This window comes from Andrena cerasifolii, chromosome 10 (genome assembly GCF_050908995.1).
Source record: "Andrena cerasifolii isolate SP2316 chromosome 10, iyAndCera1_principal, whole genome shotgun sequence".
In the NCBI taxonomy this organism is placed as follows: Eukaryota; Metazoa; Arthropoda; class Insecta; order Hymenoptera; family Andrenidae; genus Andrena; species Andrena cerasifolii.
The window spans coordinates 11,333,779-11,354,840 of NC_135127.1; the positions used below are offsets into that span (position 1 = coordinate 11,333,779).

At 44.3% G+C, this 21,062-nt stretch overlaps 1 protein-coding gene across 4 annotated transcripts in view; it reads left to right on the forward strand.

The window, feature by feature from the left end:
• LOC143373627 (fibroblast growth factor receptor homolog 1) overlaps positions 1-21,062 on the forward strand; it is a 69,540-nt gene that overhangs the window by 37,015 nt on the left and 11,463 nt on the right. For 3 of the 4 annotated variants that reach the window (XM_076821029.1, XM_076821026.1, XM_076821027.1), the window contains exon 2: positions 14,028-14,171. In XM_076821029.1, coding sequence (XP_076677144.1) covers positions 14,087-14,171 — 85 coding nt within the window. In that variant the 5' untranslated portion in view covers positions 14,028-14,086. The remainder of the gene's footprint in view (positions 1-14,027; positions 14,172-21,062) is intronic. The other variant, XM_076821028.1, reaches the window with a different exon arrangement.

Sequence of the window (21,062 nt, forward strand, 5' to 3'; positions counted from 1 at the left end):
GAGCAGTGAATTAGGAAACCTGAAAGTACGAAACTTCCTTAGTTCGTAAGCCTAGCCTAGGAATCTAAGAAGGAAGCTTCTACGAGTAGTAATAATCGAAATTACATTATCCAGCGGCAGAAGCTAGCTCGGAACTTCTCGGGATTACAAGCTGACCCTGCAATTTAAGGAGGAACATGCTACAAGTAGTAATAACAGAGATTACGCGACCAAAGGTTCAGAGGTTCGTGAATTCCTGAACCGGGCCCAGAATCTTTGGACAAAGAGGCAGGTCGTCAAAGGCCTCTCGCGAGACGTCCCTGTCGGTTTTAATTCGCCGGTGAATTCATCGCGCGATCGCGTTGACGATCGTGGGCTTAGAATGAATATTCTACTATCGCGCGCCGCGCTTCCCTGTTCACCGGTCCCTCGATTCTCATTCGGACCCGACGCACGTCCACCGAGTCTTTTGTTATTCACGCGGGTGTAGCTTCGAGTGTCCCTTTTTAGCTACCCAGCCAGCTAAACTACCACTACGCGACGCCTCCTTTTTCTTTTCTCTTCACATATCAAAATAAGACATTTGGGGGAACGACGTTAAGGTCCTCCTTACTTGGCGATGCTTCGAGCCTCTACGTGTGCGCGAACACTTAATGAAGCCTGTTTAGAAATTTCGATCGGGCCCCTCGATAGTGGATCTACCGTGGAAAATTTATTGAAACGATCCTTTATTCTTGGGGAAAATTCGAAAATGATTGCGACTGTTTTCGGCTGTTTAGAAATTACTCGTGAATTGGTAAGAGGGATTAGAATGCAGAGGTAGTTACTTCTTGAGGCAGCATTGCGTTCCCTAGCTTGTGTCCTATATTTTACTTTGAATAAGGAATCGTGCTCCCTTCCATTGCACCACGAGTTTCGAGTGCTTCTGTATCGACGCTGTTTATCGAAGTTCGCCATGTAATTTAAGGGAGTATATCTGCTTGAACGCTCGGAAAATGTTGTGCATTTTTTACAAGTCAACGGCTTCGTGAAGATTATCGTGAAAAAAAAATTTTAGTTAAAAAATTATTGTTTTGCGGAAGTTATGGATGCATATCCGAAACTCTCTCGATTTTAGACAGCTACACGGTGGCCCTAAAAAACTGTATGTCGTGTCTGAAATCAGAAGCAGTATAATTTTTCTATAAAATATGTTAATACCTATCGACCTACGACGCCTCTTTTTATTCCGATTACCCGTTTATTATTTATAAAGAAAAAAATTTAAATTTTCTCGTAGAAAAATTTAACTTTATATTTAATATCACCATTTCTTTATTTTTCAAAATTTTAAAAATCGGCGCCGTGAGTCGATAGCTATGAACATATTTTATAAAATAATTGTACTGTTTTTGATTTCAGACAAAACATACAGCTTTTTTCAGGGCCACCGTGTTGCCGTCTAAAATCAAGAGAGTTTCGGGTACGTATCCATAACTTGCAAAAAACAATAGTTTCTTAACTGAAACTTTTTTTTTAAGTAGTTCATAATACTATGTAAGGATAGTAGAAGCACGGAAAATCTTCATCGAGCCGATGACTTGTAAAAAAATCTACAAAATGTACACATTTTCCGAGCGTTCAAACGGGTATACCCCGTTAAGAGTTACGTTATTCCTCAATCCGACAGTAATAACTAAACTTCTAAGTAACTGATTCATTCAATACCAAGTACTCAGACACCATAAAATACAGAAACCACTGATCAAAGACAAGCTGGAGGAAGAGACGACTCAAGCACACCATCGCAATCACTAATATCAAAATTCTTATCCAACTTAATCCCACCACGAAACACGTGATCTAACAGAACCATCTACTCCCATTTCGCGATCCTACCATTTCAATGGAACAGATCTCTCTACCCCAATCGCTGGCCAGCCCAAGTCGAAGCTGACATACGATCGCAAGTCGAAGCATTCCGTTCCCGATATAAATATTCCAGGTACGTGCCAGCGGGTGTTGGCCTCCCTTCCCTCCTCGCGAACCTCGGCACGTCCACCAAAACGTATCGCTATGCGCATCACGGTGATTTTCTATCGGCGATCGCGAGAACCGCCGAACATGGCGAGCAACAACCCAACAAGTCGAATCCGTGGAGACTGACTGGACTTCGCGGCGATCCTGAACGGTCCAACTCGATCCTTTCGCGTCCCTGCGTCGAACGCGATCGAAGCGTAGAAGAGAAGTGCGCAGCATGACGCTGTGTCGTTTCTGTTGAAGCACAAGGGACAAGGGAAACGAACCCGAGGCGCGCAGCTCGTTCCTCGAACGGCAGCTTCGGCTTCAGGACGAGCTGAGAATATTCTTTTGCACGCGATTCCTTGGAAATGTAAACTGGTACAGAAGCAATTATAAGTTTAGGGGGATCTGGAACGAGAGCTGAGGGTGTGGGAGAAGAAATTGGGTGAATAGGGTCTGGTGGGACGTGAATTTCAGGAGTCCTTTGGAAGAATTGAAGAGGAGAAATTGAAGCGGTTTTTGAGACATCGTGGTCACCGTAATCGCAAAACCCATTTCGGGAAATACTTTTACACCAAAACATAATATAATAGTTAAACTGTTAAAGTGTTAAACTGTCCCTCATTTGAATACAAAAATTTTTGCATAAAAATATGCATGTAACCTTTATGAAATAAATTCCCAAAGAATCGTTCTTCTACCTCCTGACTGCGGGTAACCCCTGCAGGGAACTAGGCAGTCAGATCGCTCGAAAATCTAGTATTCTTTGCGAATTTGTTGCTGAAATATTTGGTAATTGAATGCGTTTAGAACCGTGAGTAACTTGTGGATAACACTTGGAAATTGCGAAACGATTACAGAGAAGATCCGAATTTTTAGTAACGCCTATCAAACCTAGAAATTGCAACGGCATGACTTCGGAAATTAGGAAACCGTAGGCGCCGTTTGTCTCTCCGCGGGCCAACACTTTAAAGTCTTTAAACCCATAGCCCGCTGACTCCATCCTCGCTCATAATTCATTACACCATTTCGGCCGCTTATATTACACACCGGGGCGCCTTGTTCGGAGTCGACCTGCCTAATTTAATGCCGGTATTTAGTCTACGAGCCGGAGCACGCGCCAGAAAAGAAACTCCGAGCTTATCCGTGAGTCGAACATGTAAAACCGAGCCGCGAGTCCACTTTCGTGGTTCGAAGCAGGTTGCCCTGCTCTTGTTTCCCTCGAAACGAAGAAGCCTTTTGTTTCTCGGCCGCGTGGCTGTGAGATTTCAATCCTCGAGGCGATAAGCATCGAAACGTTTCAAGCACTCCCTCTAATTGAAACTTTCTGTTAATTTGAACGTATACCATTCTCCATTCGTTGACAACGTAATGTCAAACACTCCACATTTGACCAGACCTGTATGGTAATTTTAGGAGATACGAATCGAAAGTCACTTTCGCTGAGAGTCTGCCTACCAAACAGCTAAATCAATCTTTGCAGAGGAAAAAGGAAATGCAGATGCAGGGGCATTGGATTAAAAGCCAGCCGGCTGACTCACGGAAGGCGCGAGAAGCAAACTCGAGGGCGTTTCGAATGGCCCCTGTCGAGCTGCGAACAGAAAATACCCCGTTAATTTCGACTGTAAAAGTTCCTCGAACCTCTGCCACCGTTTTTATGGCACTGGACCCACTATTTCACTCTGTTTCTCTGTTTCCCTTTTACGAGCACCCATGGCTGAAAGCGGCAGTCTAGGGCACGCGAGGAGTAAAACCCGGTAAAATTCTTGCGGCTGTACGACGTGAAAGGCTTCCACCGCGTCGCTGCGACTCTTCGCTCAGTGAAGTTCCTCAAATATTGATCGAGAACCGCTTGTTGCACCGTCCGAGGCTCTTCGAGACGCTTGCACACTTTGACAATCAACTTGATTCCTCGAGATTTTTTAATAGCTGTAAGAGGCGTTCAATGGACGTCCGCGATGCATTCTATGGCTAAGTGCACGGCAAATACGGGACCACGCCACTGCAAATAAGACATCCACGGAGATCTGACAGTGGAACACTCGAGTTCTGTTGTTGCGCTCGTGGGGATGCAAACGCTGGCTGCGAGTGATAATTCCTTATGAATTTCTCACGGTGGATCGTGATTCCTGCAAGTGGCAAATCTTTATGGAAATGGATTCCGAGGTTCCAACTGTTCCGTCTGCAATATTCTCTTGAATTATTTTTCTTTAGAAGCTTCGGGTTCCTTTCGTGCGATGTGTTTGGAGTTTTCAGCGGAATGCAAGTCAACGTTCGTTGAGGATAAAAATGATAGAAACGTATTATGTTAACACGCGAGGGATGGATGGTCGGAGGGTAACCAGCCTAAAAGAATATTTGTTTCTTTTTCGGTAAAATCGACGAGAAGGGGGACGGCTCGGACCACCCACGCCTCGGGCGCTGCAACTTTCTCTCCGTGGAATCGAGTCCCATGGGGTTAGAACGGATATACCCAGTAAGCGGCTTACTTTCAAGCATCGACACCCTTCCGTGTAATTTTCGGATAACGCCGACCAGCGCCAACCTGTTGTTTCGGGCTGATTCGTCGCGACAATCGGTCTCCGTTTCACTTCGGGCGCGATTAAAAGGCATCGGTGACTGGACAGACTGCGGGGGATCATCGGATGCTAATGATACTCTTACTTGCCGTGTCATTTCCGATCCTCTGGGTGGTAGAGATGGTGATTTCAGATATCAAACGGCAGGATGAATCTCGCTTCCATGCGAATGAGACTGTGGTTTGTGAGGGGACGTTATTTACACGCGATGGGTGTGATGTTGATTGAAATTATGACGAGAGATAGGTGTGTACTAGCAAAGTAGTTCCAAGTTTGAAGATTTATTTGAATCTTAATTACATACGAAGCGTAAAGGGGAAACAGGGAATGCCACTAAACAGCTTTATCAAAAAAATTAAGTCTTAATACTTTAGTCCATCAGTAAAGAAACGAGGTTGAAGAGTTTAATTTTCTTGTATAATTTTCTTCTTAAATAAAAGCATGTGCTTAGGTCAACAGTGGGAACATTCCGTATTTCGATCCAACGCAGAGTGGGAATTTTCTGTTTTTAACCAGTAGGTATTGTTGTATTTCGTATTTTTCGTATTACTTTTATTTTATTAAATAACTTAATACAAATAACGGAAACTAAGACGATTACAGATAAATACTAGATTATAGATTCAGAACTAGATTCTCGTGTCCAGACTATTCGGACTGAAGTGCTCAAGTGCTTCCGACTGGAAGAATTGCGTGTAATATATATATATGTACGGTTTTCGGTAAGCTGAAAAGTGGGGGTTGTCCTGAGTTTAACGGTCGTTAAGGGATGAGGCAAAGAGATCGAGGTTCAAGGATGAGTATTAGGGTACGGATAAGGTCATAAAAGAAGGTCTTCAGGATGCTTACTATTGCTATCTGGAAAACTAACGCGCTGACTAATACTTTATATAGATTTAAATGACGTTGGTATACAACAGTATACCAAATCATTAACTTTAAAACCATTTGCGATTCGACAGCTCGGTAGTCCCAGTTGCCACCAACAAAATATGCTGCAAACCGCAAAATCGCCAAAAATGGACGTTCCCTGTTTTTCCCCTTACCCTTAATATCCCTGTAAATTAAATTAAAATTAATTTCAAGTCCCACTTCTTCTCCCTTTCATTTCTTATTACATCACGATGGAGGCGAAGCATTGCCATTACGAAATAATACCGTAACCCACGGGGCATCACCCTCGGTGTCCACTGGAAAGCAGGAATAACCACTCAGGGGAGCACATTTCAATCAGTGGACAGAGCTACATGCAACATGTCAAGCCGTTTAAAATGTTTTTCCACCGCGAACCGTCCGCCAGAATCTCTACCCCGTCGCAGGCAACGTGTCAACGCTGAAAAGTTGCTCTAAATGTGCTCCAAAGGCGGCTGCACGCATCGCGTGCAAGCATAACACGGGATACACAAAAGGGAGCAAAGAAAGAGGGCGGGCGCGCACCTACGTCGAAACGTGCCCGCGTAATCATGGGAAGAAAAGATTCGCCGGTTGCGCGCGTTGGCGTGAAATAGTGACAAGACGGTGAGACGCCCTGCGAGGCCAGCCAGCGAGCACGTGCTTCCGGTTTACGGTTCACCCCGTTCTCCGCAGTTTATGGTTTACAATTTATGGGCCGGGGCACGGTTCACAGGAGCCCAGCCTTCCAGAAAAGCAGACCGGTGCACCTTCTTGGTTTGGTTCCTCCTCCCCCGTCTCGCTCCTATCTCTCTCTCTCTTTTTCTCTTTCCCTTTGATCCAACGCCGACGCGGTGGGTGGACGAGCTTTCTCAGCCGCGAGAGTCTAACGAAAACGACTTCGATTAGAAGAAACGCGACTAAAAAGGGGAACTCCACCCCCCTCTGTTCGAATCAGTTCATAAATTTGGTCGACCAGAGGGGCCAGCTTTTGTTGTTCCCGAAATCGGCTCCATTATTCACGACTTTACACCTCCTCTGTTCCTTTTGGGGCGAGAAGCCGCGATTCGGCACGTGAATCATCAGATTTCTATTCCAGCTTGGCTCATTTATTTGTGACGGACATGCTAAGCAGTTATACGCAATGACGTATCGGGGGCATGGAGGCATGTAGCTTTGTTTAAGTTTGTCAGAAAGGTTCTCGTATTTTTTGTGGACGTCAAACCATTTTGCTTGGGCCACGAATTAGATACCTTCGAGAAGAGAACGTTGGCAAGCTGTAATACTAGAGCAGAAGCATAGGGTACGCTTTCTAGACTTTGGAGCTATCAATTTCTACCCCTGCTTCGTTTAAATAATATGGAAATGGGAGATGTTCCAGGGAGATCACTGTAATTTTAAAGGGCTCTTCCAGGATTCAGTTACAAAAGTGCAAATGAAAGCGTTCGTTGCTGCCACAACCACTAACGAAACTTTCCTACCATCTACAGTCTGACCATAAAAAAATATTTTTAAAAAAAATTGAAGTGAAACGATTTTATTTATGTTCATCAAAAGTGCAGTAAAAACCACAAATTCTTTTCTTGTACTACAGTTACGATTGTACACATGTCACTTTAAATAAAATCGTAGGACAAGATTTTTTTTTACTAATTAGGCAACGCATCGACTTTCTGTCGTTTTCGAGAAGAACGCGAGGGCAGAAATGGGCAAAATTTTTATTTAAATAAAATTTCGTGTAACGAATAAAAGTTCGTTACCCCGAGTGAACTTTATTCGACACGTGACAAATAATTTTCTTTAATTTTTATTCGTTATTCGAAATTTTATTGAAATACAAATTTCGCCCAACTGCGCGCGAGAGGCTGACTTCGAGTCGATTGTTTCTATGGTTAGAGGTTAAAATTATAGGGGATGCAATTTTTCCACGGGGCTGAGTTTTTTAAAAAAAGTTTGTATTATCATAACTACTTACTCCTGCAAAGTTTCAAGTCTATTGAATTTCTAGAAGAGGATTGAAATCGAGTCACATGATCTCCACCAAACAAAGAAAGAAAAAGAGGAGCGAAGCTGGATAAAATCGTTTAAAAGCGAGTGAACGAACAGGCGCCACATCCCCCTCGATACATGTCGCCGTTAAAGGCGTCGAGCCACCGTAAATCCCACGGTGAGATCAATTTAATCTCGATCCTCGCGGCGCTTCCTCAAGCATCGGTACCGATTTTCCCTCAAACGGGGCGGCAATTAGCCACGTTATCTACTCCGACCCCGCGTCTCCAATTAACGGAACAATGAAGCTAATGCCCTTTCCGTGTAAACGAGCCTCGGCCCATGATAGCGAGTCTCGCGCGCCCGCTGGCTCGTGAGTCGAGGAAATCGAGGAACGAAGGAAAAAGGGAGAGAAACCGCCCCGTAGGGGACTCGGAGGAGAGAAGAAGCCACTTTTTTCCTCTTTTTTTTTTAACCGCTCTACCCATAAAATTCACTTTCACACGATTTTAAGAGCCGGAGGGGGAGAACGTCGGTGATTTACGCGAAGGGATGTTGTCGCTTCGGTATAGGAACAACTCGAGGCTCTTTCACCAAGAAAAGAGGATCTACGCGTTACGCCCAGCCCGGGACAAGGCGTACATCCGTGGATCGGACAAATTGAATGAAATCGCTTAGGCCTGCTTCGGTCGTGGGCGCATCGACGCCTTCGACCACCCGTAATTATCGTGACGTAGGTCGGGGATATGGTGGCGTCGAGTGTGCACCAGGTTACTAATTTGATCCTCCACGCCGACACTCGTTTCATGGTATTTATTAACCATCGCTTGGGATTCATCCTGGAAAAGGGCTGGAGTCGTTGCAACAGAAAGTAGGCATGTGTATTAGGGTGCCTCTGATTTTCGACTTTTGAATTTTCCTCGCGGCATCCTACAGAATAGTTTGAATTAATAAAAAACAAATGTGTAAAGTCTTCGCCCTTAATATTTAAATAATTACTTAAAAGTGCACAAAGAAGATTTTATTTAATTACCCTCTAAGTTATGGATTGCATAAAAAAACATGTGAAATAAAAGTTGTAGACCCAGACTAGGAGCATCTTTTATATTCTATTGCTTTTTCTCGTGCGATAAACGGTTTTCGAAAAAAATCCGAAAAACTGGATGAAAGTGAACAAATTTTTTTCTAATTTTGAAAGTTTAATGCTTCGTGTACACTTTTCATTTATGAAGGCTAAAAAAGAATGTATCTTTTATTTTCAAGGACGTATACGTTCTAACAAAGTGGAGGTCGGTGCTGGTGGTGGAAAAACGAGGGAGGTGTTAATCTTTTGAAAATTGGAAAGAGTCTACTGGAGCAAAACGAATCATCGAATTCTTTTCATTTTAATTTAAGCTTCAGTGTGAACGAAGGCATGCTTGGTGCACGAAGCTCTGAATGCCCGAAGTACCTATTTATTATACATATATTCATCGGGTTCCTTTGTAATGTAAAAATCACTTTCTTCGCCGATTCTGTTTACTCGCCTCTTTGTCCCCGGGCCCCGCCCCTCTTTCGGAAAAACGCGATCTCCAGCGGGGTTTTGGCCATCGGCCAGGCCCGAAGCTGCATTCGACGAGGACAGGGACGGCTTTGGACGTGCCAAATTGAAAGGCGGCCCTGAAAAACCGTAGTTTACGCACGTGCTGCGCCAGGGGACGTGATAAATTTTTATAGACCAGAGTTGTTTCGGATCGATCGTGCGCACCGTTACCGTTCCGCGCGTTCCGGAATGAGTTGTTGCGCTTCGAAATTAGGCTGACCGTGATGGATGCCAATGGTTCGAGAACCTTACAAAAATAACAAGCTATTTCTGCTTTTGCCCATCATGCAGGCGCGCGCGCGCCGTGCAAAAATTCTATCGGAATTAAACTTCACTCGACCTAAGTCCCTTCACCGCTGCTCCCGAACTTGGAGCTGATAATTAACGAGAATGAATGGTAAGTCTCCACGGATCTTCCCACTTCGCTTTCCTTTTCCATTAATTAAACATCTACTAATAACCAGCCGACAGTGACCGTAAAATTTACGACCCCATCAGAAGGTGAGATTATATCCTCGATCAAAGGATATTCATTGCATATTAATCGACGTGGAAGTCGTCCCTCTGGTCCACGCTCCTGATCCTGCCAAGGTGACAGCTCCCTGAGATTTATTTTTTCGCCGCCGTTTTAACGATCCCTCCTCGGAGATGCGCGTTCACAGGCTTCCTAGCAGGATTGTTTTCTTTGAAGCGTCCTAACGATCCCCAAAGGTGCGCCTGTCGTCCCCGCAGCGAGCCCTATGAAAATACACCCCGAGGGAAAGGGGGAGGGAAATTATGAATCCACGGGCGACGATTAATACTCCAGCATCCCCAACCAGAGTTGAGGACTCTCTCACGAGTCCTCGGGGGAGGGAGGAATTTCCTTTGGGCCCCGTCACCTGTTCGGGGGACATTCTACAGAGGAAAGGACACGTGTACTCTCCGCGTCTCTTCTGCTTGCCTGCTCCTTTTTCCTCCAGAGATTTCCGTGGAAAAAGTTGCCCTTCGGAGGCGTTAACGGCGATGGGGAAAGGTTCCAGGACGGAAGGGAGTCGAATTTCAGAATTCGCGGGCCTTTGTGGCCCTTTCCAGAAAGTCTGGTCGCCAGATTGAGTCAGAGGCTATGGAGTTCTGTTTCGTAATGGCCACATATGAGGGGACTTCCTTTTCTTTGAATTTCTTCACTTGCTGAATGACTTCTTTTAATTAATATCTCAGAGTTGTTGCTACTCTTTCTGCTCGCTGAGATTCAACGCGCACGGTTGGTTTATCGAAGCTCGACATTTTTTTACTAATTCGACGAGTCTCTTGTTTAACTGCCGCGTGGATTTTAGCCAGCATTTGTTAAGAGGCTTTCGATGGTCATACGACGGGACGAAAGTCACGGTCATCCCTTAAGGAATTCAAATTTAGAGGCAGTCTGATGGTAAGCGGACCACCCGAGGTCCTTGCTTAGCATAAATTTCGGGGATGGGCAGATCCTCTTCTCGAGATTTGTCGAAGGAAAACGGCTGATTTACGCACGCAGCCGGATCGAAGCGACCGTCGATGTACCTCGAATGTGCGTCCGTCCCTTGTGCAATAATTAATGAAGACAGTAATTTATCGGGCGCTGGTTCGATAGCCAGGCGTGGACAAATTGGAAGAATGGTAATCGAGGGAATAACGAGGGACGTAGAAGGTGCTAACCACCAAGGGCGGATCCAGAGGGGGGCGATAGGGGCGATCGCCCTCCCCCCAAAGAGTAATAAAATAGAAAAATATTGTGTACTACTCGATATAAATAATTAATGTGATTTTAATTATTTAGATTATAGTATCAGATAGAGATATTAAAATATAAATTACAAGCAAATTTTAAATCTTGTAAAAGAAGGTTGAAAAATGTACTTAGGTACTTTTACATATTTCGCCCCCTCCAAGAAAGGCTCCTGAATCCGCCACTGCTAACCACCACTTAAAACGCAATCAAATCAGCTCTTCATATTTTTAATACATAACCTAGAGAAACTGCTCCAAATGCAGAGTTTTTCGAGTCTAAATTTAGGGGCCGTGAAAAAGTAGGAAGAAACTAGGTAAACACGACATTCTTTTGACATCAACAACCAGAGGGATAAAGACACCAGGCAACGATTCTCCAATGAAACAGGTGAAAGGGCGCGGCGAGAATGATTCCGTGCGCACTGGATCAACGTTACGAATCGTGAATAGGTGGTTAATCTTATCGGATAGGAGGGAACGGGCTCGCCTAGCCCCGCAGGATCGAATACATTATCTTATTTACAGACAGGTCTACGGTGGAAAAGTTTAACGCTCGATAAAGCGTGAACGCATAAATGAGAGGCCCGAAATATTCTATTTCCGTGACGCCCTATTATCGTCGGATGACTCCGCCTCGGGCCACCAGGCTCACACAGAATTTTAATTCCCCATCGAGCCTGCTCCTGGCCATTTCCGAGGTTTCTAACGCTCCTTTCAACTCTACGCTACCTTGCACACTTGCGATCACCATTTACGAATGTAATTGGCTCGTCATAGTTCAAACGGAGCGCGTGTTTCAATTTTTCTGACGTCGCAGGGAATTCTGGAAGCTTGTCTTTCGAGCGAGATTTTATCGCGCTGGTGTGGTGATCGAGAATCGAATTTTATAAACGGAAGAGTGTGTCGCAGGGGTGACAATGAAATCGGTTTTACTGGACGGAATAATCTTCGTAAATCACAATTATGCAACCGGAGGGTTGGAAAGAAGGCTGGAGAAACAATAGGACATAGAATTTTAGTGGACGCGTTAGTCCCGAGTTGCTTGGAATTTTTAGGCAATCCATCCTGCACAATTTGCGGGCCACAGGTTTAAATGTCCATTTGGAAACGCTTTGGTCGTACGCAAACGAGCGTGACTGACGGCTGAACGGGCCCTATAAACGCGCGTAGCTAGAAGCGGATCTCTTTTCGAAATTTAAGACTCGGAAACGGTGGTTTATGCGCTTCCGGCGTCTTTAATGCGATCTCTACGGAGGCGTTTCAAGGATGACATTAAGGCAGGCGGGAGTTTTCGAAGCTGCAGGGTGATTTCACCACTGTAATAATTTTCAATCAGCTTCGTATCTGGCAGATTGCATTCTCGGCTGGATGACTGATTTGTTGGCAATACAGGGTTCGCGTATTTTGTGGCCCACTATGTTGCGCACGATTTCGATTAAATTCTTGGAGCGGAAGAAAGGAGATACGATAGGGTCTGTCAGTTAGAGAAGTTCAGAAGAAATTTATGCCGTAGGGATTTTTCTATTGTACACAGAATGGAATTAGAATAGATTTTATACAGAATACTCCATATTCTTCTAATCAGATTGTGAAGTGTCCTGATTCTATTCAAATTTATCAAAATTCAATTGCTTTCTCGTCTAATATCCATGATGAAAGGAAAAGTCTTCAAACTCAGAAACAACAAGCTTCTACACCCTCCCAAGTCTACCTACAAATCCAAAACAGAGTATTCTTGAAGTCTACCAAATGGACCCCAAAAAATCATTGACCATAATCAAAAAAATTACATTCACACCACAAAGTGTATATCAAATCTTCCTCCCCTGTACACTTTCCCAAGTCATCCCCCACATCGCCACTGGACTCAGCTAGCAACCCTTGTCGCACAACAGAATCAATCACTAAACACCCGGAAAAGGACTTCTCCTCATCAGAATACTGGAATTCAGAATGAAAGAAGGCAAGACCTTCGTTCCACTTTGAAATCTGTCCCCGACGATGACAGGAAGCAAAGTGGCTTATTGAATGTCGCGGCAGCCACGCGTTCGCGAAATATGTATGTATATTGTGAACGATCGATGGAATCCAGCGGCCAGGCTGGCTCTTTATAAATAGAGGCGTTTAAAAGTAACCCACGGACCGGTTTATAAGAGGCCCCATAAAGTAACATCAGAAATCGAGGCAACCTCCGACGCGTTTCTTTTTCGCCCCGCAACCAATTGTAATAAATCGAAGGGGGGAAGGGCGCGGGCACGTGGTTCACAACCGCTTGGGATTATTTTATGGAGCACTAGCGGGCACGGTGCGTCCACTGTAAAGAATAATAGACCGCGGTCCTGGTGCGGGCCCTAGAAAACACATGGCCGCCTCTTCGTTCCTATCCAGGCCTCGAATTCGTGCACCAGAACACGGTCTGGTTGCATCGCTGCACTCGACCCCATAGATCACGGAGCGCTGCACCCATAACTCGCTCGACTTGGAGGATACACTTCTCAGACCTCAGATTGGGGGCTGGGTGGTAGTGCGTTAGGGGGTTCGAGGAAACACTGGGGACGTGGTAGGGCGCTGTGGTTGGTGTGTATGAATTTTGATGTGAAAAGTGGGGAAGAGGGTGCAGGGGTTAGTAATTGTGACGATCTGGGAAGTTTGATTTAAAATACTACTGCAGTCGTATAAGTATACTATTGCTCAGAGTTTGTGTTTTTTTAGAATAAAGCGAGGGCGTTGGGGTGGGATATAGATTTTAATATAATCTATCAAATAAATCAATTTTCAATTAAAATTCATGCAAATTATATTAAACTAGCTTCAGTACTCGGCTTCGCCCGAAATTTAGATTCTGATTTTATAAAAAGAGTTTTTTGGGGGGAAAATAGTCACATTCGTCTGGAGTACCCAGGCAAATGAGCTGAGACATATTTCGTGACCCCAGAGTTTACCGTTCGAAAGTTTTTAGGCGACAGACAAACACACAAACCTTTTCTGCTTTACATATTAAGATTTTTATTCCCCCAATTAAAATTTAATATAATCTATCAAATTACTTAATTTTTCATTAAAATTCACAGAACTTATATTACATTTTTAATCCTCCAATTAAATTTCAATATAATCAATTAAATAACTTAATTTTCCATTAAAATTCACAGGAATTATATTAAATTTTTAATTCTCCGTATTTTTACGATACTATCTTCCATGGCAGATTTCTTGTTACCCAGGGGCTGCAAATAAACAACCTCGACTGGCTTCTGTTTCAGGGATTCACTGATGCCGCGCCACTAGGTACACGCTACCTGTCGTCGAAGAAGTCGTCAGGATGGCGATCACAAAGTGTCTCATCCTTGGGATACTCCTGATCCTGGAGATCGATGGAACTAGCCAAGGACAACTGGTTCGACTAGGTGAGCAGTGATAACCGTTTCTCTGGCGTTTGCACATTGCGGCTCGTATGTGTCGAACGATTGCGTAACTTGGTACGAGCAGGGGCTCTGAAAATCTTGCCAGAAGAATGAAAGTCACCGCGTTCTTCCATTACATCAAAAATATTCTTCGCGACTGTTCACCAGGATAGACCACTGCTCTGTTTTGCATGGCCTCGAAATAACTCTGAAATGTCTATCACCAGAGGAAATGCTTTCCCTTTCCACGAAGCTTATCAATAACGATACTACGGTTTCCTACGGCAGTTGATATTTGGGCACGTATACTTCGAAGGATGCGTCAGACAATGCATTTACTCGATGCCATTTATGAGCCTAATAAGAGCAAGTAAAAATTGCCGCAAGGCACGGAAAAGAATCTTCGCATAATGAAAGTTCATTCTCGAGTAGCTCCAAGATTCTTTCCCTCTAAGCAACCTTTCGCAAAGTCGATTCTCTTTGCGAGAAGAGAAACAGATTAAAGAGACGCGTGGGGGGAAGCAGAGCACGCGCAAAATCGGCGGGATCGTTGGAATAGCAATCATCGTGGCCATTTCTCTGCGCGAGGAAAAGGGAAATGAAAAGCAACGAGGTCGAGGGGTAGCTTCTTCGCCCGCGATTAAGTTTAGCGCCCGAACGTCTACTTTTGGCGACTCTTCCTCATCCGTTCGCCGGTGCTAAATTTTTCGCCTCTCGGCCCGGGATTCTCGTCGCTCGCCATCGAGGAAACTGCGTGTAATGTTCGCAGATACGAGAAAAGGAACGGGCTTAGGGCGGTGTCGCGTTCGACCGCGAGAGCGCGGGGCATCGATTTCCAAGGGAAAGTGCCGGCGGTATTTTCGTGGCGGCAAATAGGAAAACGAGGGGAAAAAAATATGGCTGGGAGGACGAAGGAGGCAGGAAGAGTTTATGATGATTCGAGGATCATAAAGTACGAGATGGCTCGATCGTAAGGAGAGCTATCGTATTGCAACTGGCTGCCAGGGTGTATTTTTAATCTCGCAAGCTGCGAGAAGGGAAAGCATCTCTGCGATGTAGCGGATGCAGAGGAACGTGAAACTTAAATATTTCTGTGAGGTGTACGCGTAGGTACTTGAAAGCACAGCGATCACGCTTCGCGATTTCGATATTAGTTTCCGCGAGTGTAGCGATGCAAATTTATTTCATATTTATTACCTATCCTACACCACTCAACGATTCCTATTTTCATCACAAGAAGCTAGTAGTTTTTGAAGAATTCCAAGTGTGAGAAGTAGGGAGGACACGATGTACTTCCTTCAAAGACACGAAAGAAAGTAAGGAGAAACAAAACACTAGAGGAGTATTTCGAGAATTTCTGTCGACGAGATTTTCCTCTCTGCTCGTTTCTCCGTCGTGAAACTTTCCGATCGTTGGCGCACGGCGAAGCGCAACGGCAAAACTCGGCCCGCATAAACGTCTCCCAAAGGTACGTGGCGGTATTTCGAGAAATCTACGCCTCGAGTCGTTACCGATCGATCCCATAAGGCGCCCCTTTTGTCAGCCACGAATCTTGGCTTTTTTCCAGTCACGTAATTTCCCGCCCGAGCCAAGAGCCGTGTTACAATTTAATTAGGCGTCGCCTTTCGCGTAACTGTCCCTCGCGATTACAGTTTTCGTTCCCCTTTGCCACGCGACGCTGCAGAATCGTAGCCGATGAATAACGTCTCGCGAGGGGGAGCGCCGACGGGGCTCCCCGGGCTGCACAGATTTCTGGATGCACGAAACTGTCAGGCGACCCTTTAATCGCTAGACAGACGATTCACGGACGAATCGAGTATTTTTAAAACCTGCACAAAGGGAAGGACGGAGCCCAGACAGAAATAAAAGAGCGTCCTTTTGGGGAGGCCCGATGAGGGAAGTCCATTTATGAAATATGGGGTGCAAGCTAATTCCATGCCTCTGCGAGAAAGCGTATTCAACATTTTTACATTATACCATCAGATTTATTTCATATTATATCGTACTAAATTTTAGAGAATTCAAAAATTAAAATTTCCTCAACGATCTTAATCTCTATTTAAATATATCTGTAATCACAAAATTCCATCGATATCCTAAGACTGTGATTCTTCTGAGAGAAAACCTTTATTTTTACGAATCTGATGATAGGAATTTAGGATCGTTTAGGTTTATCAAACTCGTTGAAGATTGATCTAGGTAAGAAAATATTCATTCAATTCATAGACTAAGAATTAGGATTAGTAAGAGTAAATAGAATGCTGATTTCGTGGATAGTATAATTTTGTATTTAATTAGCGGAAGAATTGGAATAATTAGGATAATTTCAATATCGAAAATTAAGAATATTAATGTGATTAAGAAGAATTGGATCGAGAATGGTAAACGTGGTCTTGTTACTGGGTTGAATCCACGTTCAAATGGAGTTTTTTTTCGGTTTTTGTTGATTAGTTTTGTTAAAATGATATTTAATAAAATTATTATTACTGGAATTAAAATAAATACAAGATTAGTAACTGCGATTGATTTGAATACCACTGTGTGGGGAATTTAGTGAACGTTGATGGCCATGTCACGTTTGCCAGTCCATTTTATTACCATTCCATCAAGGTTTCCCCGTGCACAATGGAAATATCGGTTTTCGAGGAAGGTTAAAGTCGAATTTCCTCGGGCGACCGATGGAAAACGCGCCGGGCCCCCGACATCTGGCGCACAGATTTCGAGGGCTGCATTAAAATGCTTTCTCTAAACGGCATTTTGCTGGGAGCTACGGCGTTCCGTTGGAATTTCCGGCAATTGCACACGTGCGCCTCCGCTAAAGGTATATAAAGTGTACAGCCCGGCCATTGTGCGCAACAGCGGGTACCATATAAACTACCTGCGAGCTTTCAGGCATTTTACAATCCCTAAAATGGTATAAATCACGGAGTACGCGTATTCCTTTCACCTGGGTGTAGCCTGCGAGCCCTGCGGAATATCTCAACTTTAATTATCAGATTGCAGGGAACACTATTTCCTGTTCCATCGACCTCGCGAAGGGGAGTTCGCGCGGATGAGAAACTATTTCCTCCTTTACAACGTATCAGGTCCTTAAATCGTGATTAAATCATAAGCTGGCACAGGAATATTCTAATTCCCACAAAATAAATCATCAGACAGCTAAACTTTCCAGACAAAATTAGTATTCAGTCTGGAAAGTTTTGCTGTCCGATAATTTATTTCGCTAATTATTTTGATAATTAATTTATTAAAAATAGTATTTAGTGTCTCAAAGACCAGATATGAATTTTTGCTATTTTGCAACTATTCAGTTTTCTCTCCACGAAGATCTCGCCTGATCCTTTCAAAATTCGATCGCGAGCCTTCGATATGGGGTGGCAATCGAGGGGGAAGGCCGGCGTCGATCGCAAGACCATCGCCTCCTGGCGAAATCTTCGTGCGTCGGTGATCCCCGACGGGGACAAATCGCGCTCCGCTCTGCCATCTCTTTCATTGTCCAATTGGTAATATCAGCCGCTATTACCCTGTTGAATACATTTAATAGACAAAAGATTGCCAGAGGCTCTCATTTTCAGCACGTGTGATCGGGAGCAGAGCGGCCACGGGCCCGTGGAAACGCGGCCGACGGGGTTGAGAATATCATCGAACGGTTCGCTAATAACGGGCGAGCCCGGCTGTACATATGGCATTCAATGACCGGGCAATTGGACAATTGAGCTCAATCATAATAATGCATACATATATCGCGTCGCGACGCTAGCATTTCGGGGCCTGTTATCAATAAATTTATTTGCCGGAAAGTAAATTCACCGCGGACGTTCACGTCACCGGGTTCGGCAATTTTAAAGAAGAAAATTGCTCGGCAAATTCTCTCGTGCTTTCATGACTATCTACGCACAAGTTCCACGAATTCGATACGTATAAAATTCTTTACCAAGGAAAAGTGTCTGTCTTGGCGAAGAAACGTATCTTGGACGATTATATACTTTCGTATGAGTCGAGGAATGTATTAGTACACTGTTTTCATTCAGAATCCCAGTGGTTTCGTAACTATGCGAGGATCAGACTGATGCTGCCTTCTATACCACTCTTTTTTCTTATCTTAAGCCATTTTCCACAGCAGCGTTTAATCACAAGCGACCGAGTACACTAAAGACAATTGACACCTATCAGATCCTACGTGGAACAGTCTCGCGGATCGCGACCACCCCGTCGTAAAGTCGCCGGGGGACGAGAAAGCTGGCGTGCGCGGCGATATCTGGCTATGTTCCAGCTTCGAGGAACAAGCTGAAGTGCCGGTTGAAGGGACACATGCACACTTGACCTCGGCCAAAGCTGCTGAAGCTTAATTACGATTGTGTCTGGCATCGGTTAGAGAAGGCAGCCAGGCGAGCCGGAGAGCTCCGTACGCTCATTAAGATAGCAGCCGGTCTTAAGCACTGTCCCTTAATCTCTCGAAAGGGATCATCCTTTTTAAGGTATAATTATGCAGGCAGCAGAGCGTGGCAGTGTGGGCTGGTTTTGTACCTGACCAGCTCCGAGAGTCGAATCCGCCGCCGTCAAACGGTGGAACGTTTCTATCTGTCAGCCTCCGAGCCATCTCTCCCCCATCGCTCTCTTAAGCTCCCCTCTGCCCCTGTGGACCCGTTGTTTTATATCAAACAACGGGGGCCAGGGTGGAATCTTAATTAGAACGTCCGAGAGGTCTGGAAACGGGAGACGAAGGATATCTCCGTGGTATCCTAAGTAGATGCACCCAGTTTCTCCTGGGAACCTTCGGCAGGATGCCGTGACACGATGGGGGAACCGGACACGCGATAAAAGGGTGAAGTATAACGGGACACCTGTTGTGCCCTGTTGGCCTGATTCCCTTTTTTGGTCGGGCTCGGGTGACCTTGTCCCCCCTCTCGTGAACGGGTCTGGGTGAATTTTAAATCGTGAGAGGGGTGGAAAGGGTGCCCGAGGGGTGAGTCTCCTTGAGAGTGAGAATTGCGGAGGATAGGACCAACTGGGGGATAGAAGAGTTGCCACATGCAGTGTCTCTGAGGAATTTTGTTTATCGGGTATCGATGAATTGGGAAGTCGTTAAGAATAGTCCTATTCTTTGGACTAAAAACATAGCAAAATTGGGGATTTTTTTTTTAAGAAACTAGCGATTTGATTCGTCTGAAATTTGGACCATGTTTTGATGCATTTTTGAGGAAGCAATAGTTTTTTTTGTATTAATTTTTAACCATAAGTATAGTAGTTATACGTGATCGACCAACGTGCCGCACAAAATTCATATGTAGCCATAATTTGATGAGCCAGAAAAAGATACAAATTTTTTTTTGAGGAGTGTGGGTGGAGAGTTTTCAAATTGAAAGATCTGAAACTTTAAGTTTTGCTATACAATTTTGCGCCAATTTTCTTACGTAATAGAAGTTTCTTACAAAAAAATCTAAAAGTTTCGCTATGTTTTTAGCCCAAAGAATAGGATTCCTCCCTTAAGTTTGAAACGTGGAATTGGTAATGTATCCATTTTCTTAATTATTCAGTCTTGTCAGACATTGTCGACCATCGATTGTTCATTAAATAAACCGCATGTGAGTCATGCAGCGACTACCAAATTGCAAGATTATTCAAGGACTGATGATATCTTGATCGCACTTAATCGAACGTTATATATCACTCGTCGTATCGAGAACTTGATCTTATCGTTGTGAGGAAACAATTAAGCTACCGATCTTGATCCGAGAGGAAAAACAATACCACGAAAGCTTCCTCTTCATAGAATGAATAAACTTCTACAAATTCACCTGAATATAGTAAAAGCACAAAAGATTGCTTCATCGGGGAGATAAGCTAATAATTCTACCTCGGAATGAAATACACCAGCATCCCATTTTACAAGATCAATAGAGCACTTCTGAGTCTTTTTTAATTGCAATTCATCCGGAATACCTCGTATTTGAGCACAGGGAATTCATAAGAAACAGAAGCCAGCGATCTCGATCCCCCGGAGGGAAGAAACGAAGCTATAAAGAGCTTCTAACATCCAATCTCCACTTTGTAATCGGATTGGTGCATCGAGCAGCCTCTAATCCGTTAGAATTCGAGCCGCCTGTATCATTGGCCGTGTCGAAACGTTGGGAATAATTTCGTCAGAACGATAAGCGACGACTGATCCCCTTGTTCCGCGATGGAAGAAACGCAGAGCCGTGAAAGGGTTCGTGGTATCGAGTTTCGGCTATGCGTCGAGTTAAATACAGTACATTCGATCCCCGGTCGGTACATCGGGCTAGTTGAGCGCGAAAAAGAGCCACCTCTAGATCAGATCGTCGGATTAGAAATCCAAGATACGATCTGGACCGCGTGGGATAAGCGTAATCCGATCCCTCGCGGGGCCCGTCGAATTCTGTCGCCCCCTTGTACGACGCCCTTCCTCTTCTTTGTCTCTGGAGTCGACTTGAGAAATAGGACAGCCTCGGACGAATTAATCTGGGTAGTCTGCCCTACACGGGGTGATAACGATACCTAATTTGTTTCTTTTAAAAGAAGTAGAAGGTGGGAGGAATAGTTCGTGGGGACTTTATCCTTTGGAGACATTAGGGAGCAACTCTGACCGTACGAATGAAGTGATAGTAGCACTGCCATGTATAGGAAACATTGAGAACAAAAACGGACTAACACATATTGCGTAAAAATTAAGTTTTCCTATTTTATGTGATTAGTACAGCCTATTGGAATACATTATTGTTTCTAACTCAATTTCTTCTCAATGCCTCACATCATCTCCTAATTCATGAGTAGATCTTATCTTCTGATTGTAACGTCACTAAGTAGTACAGATGCCGAGAGCTTTACGGAATCGTTAAATTGTTTCACCACCTTAAAGGGGGAATCCTATTCTTT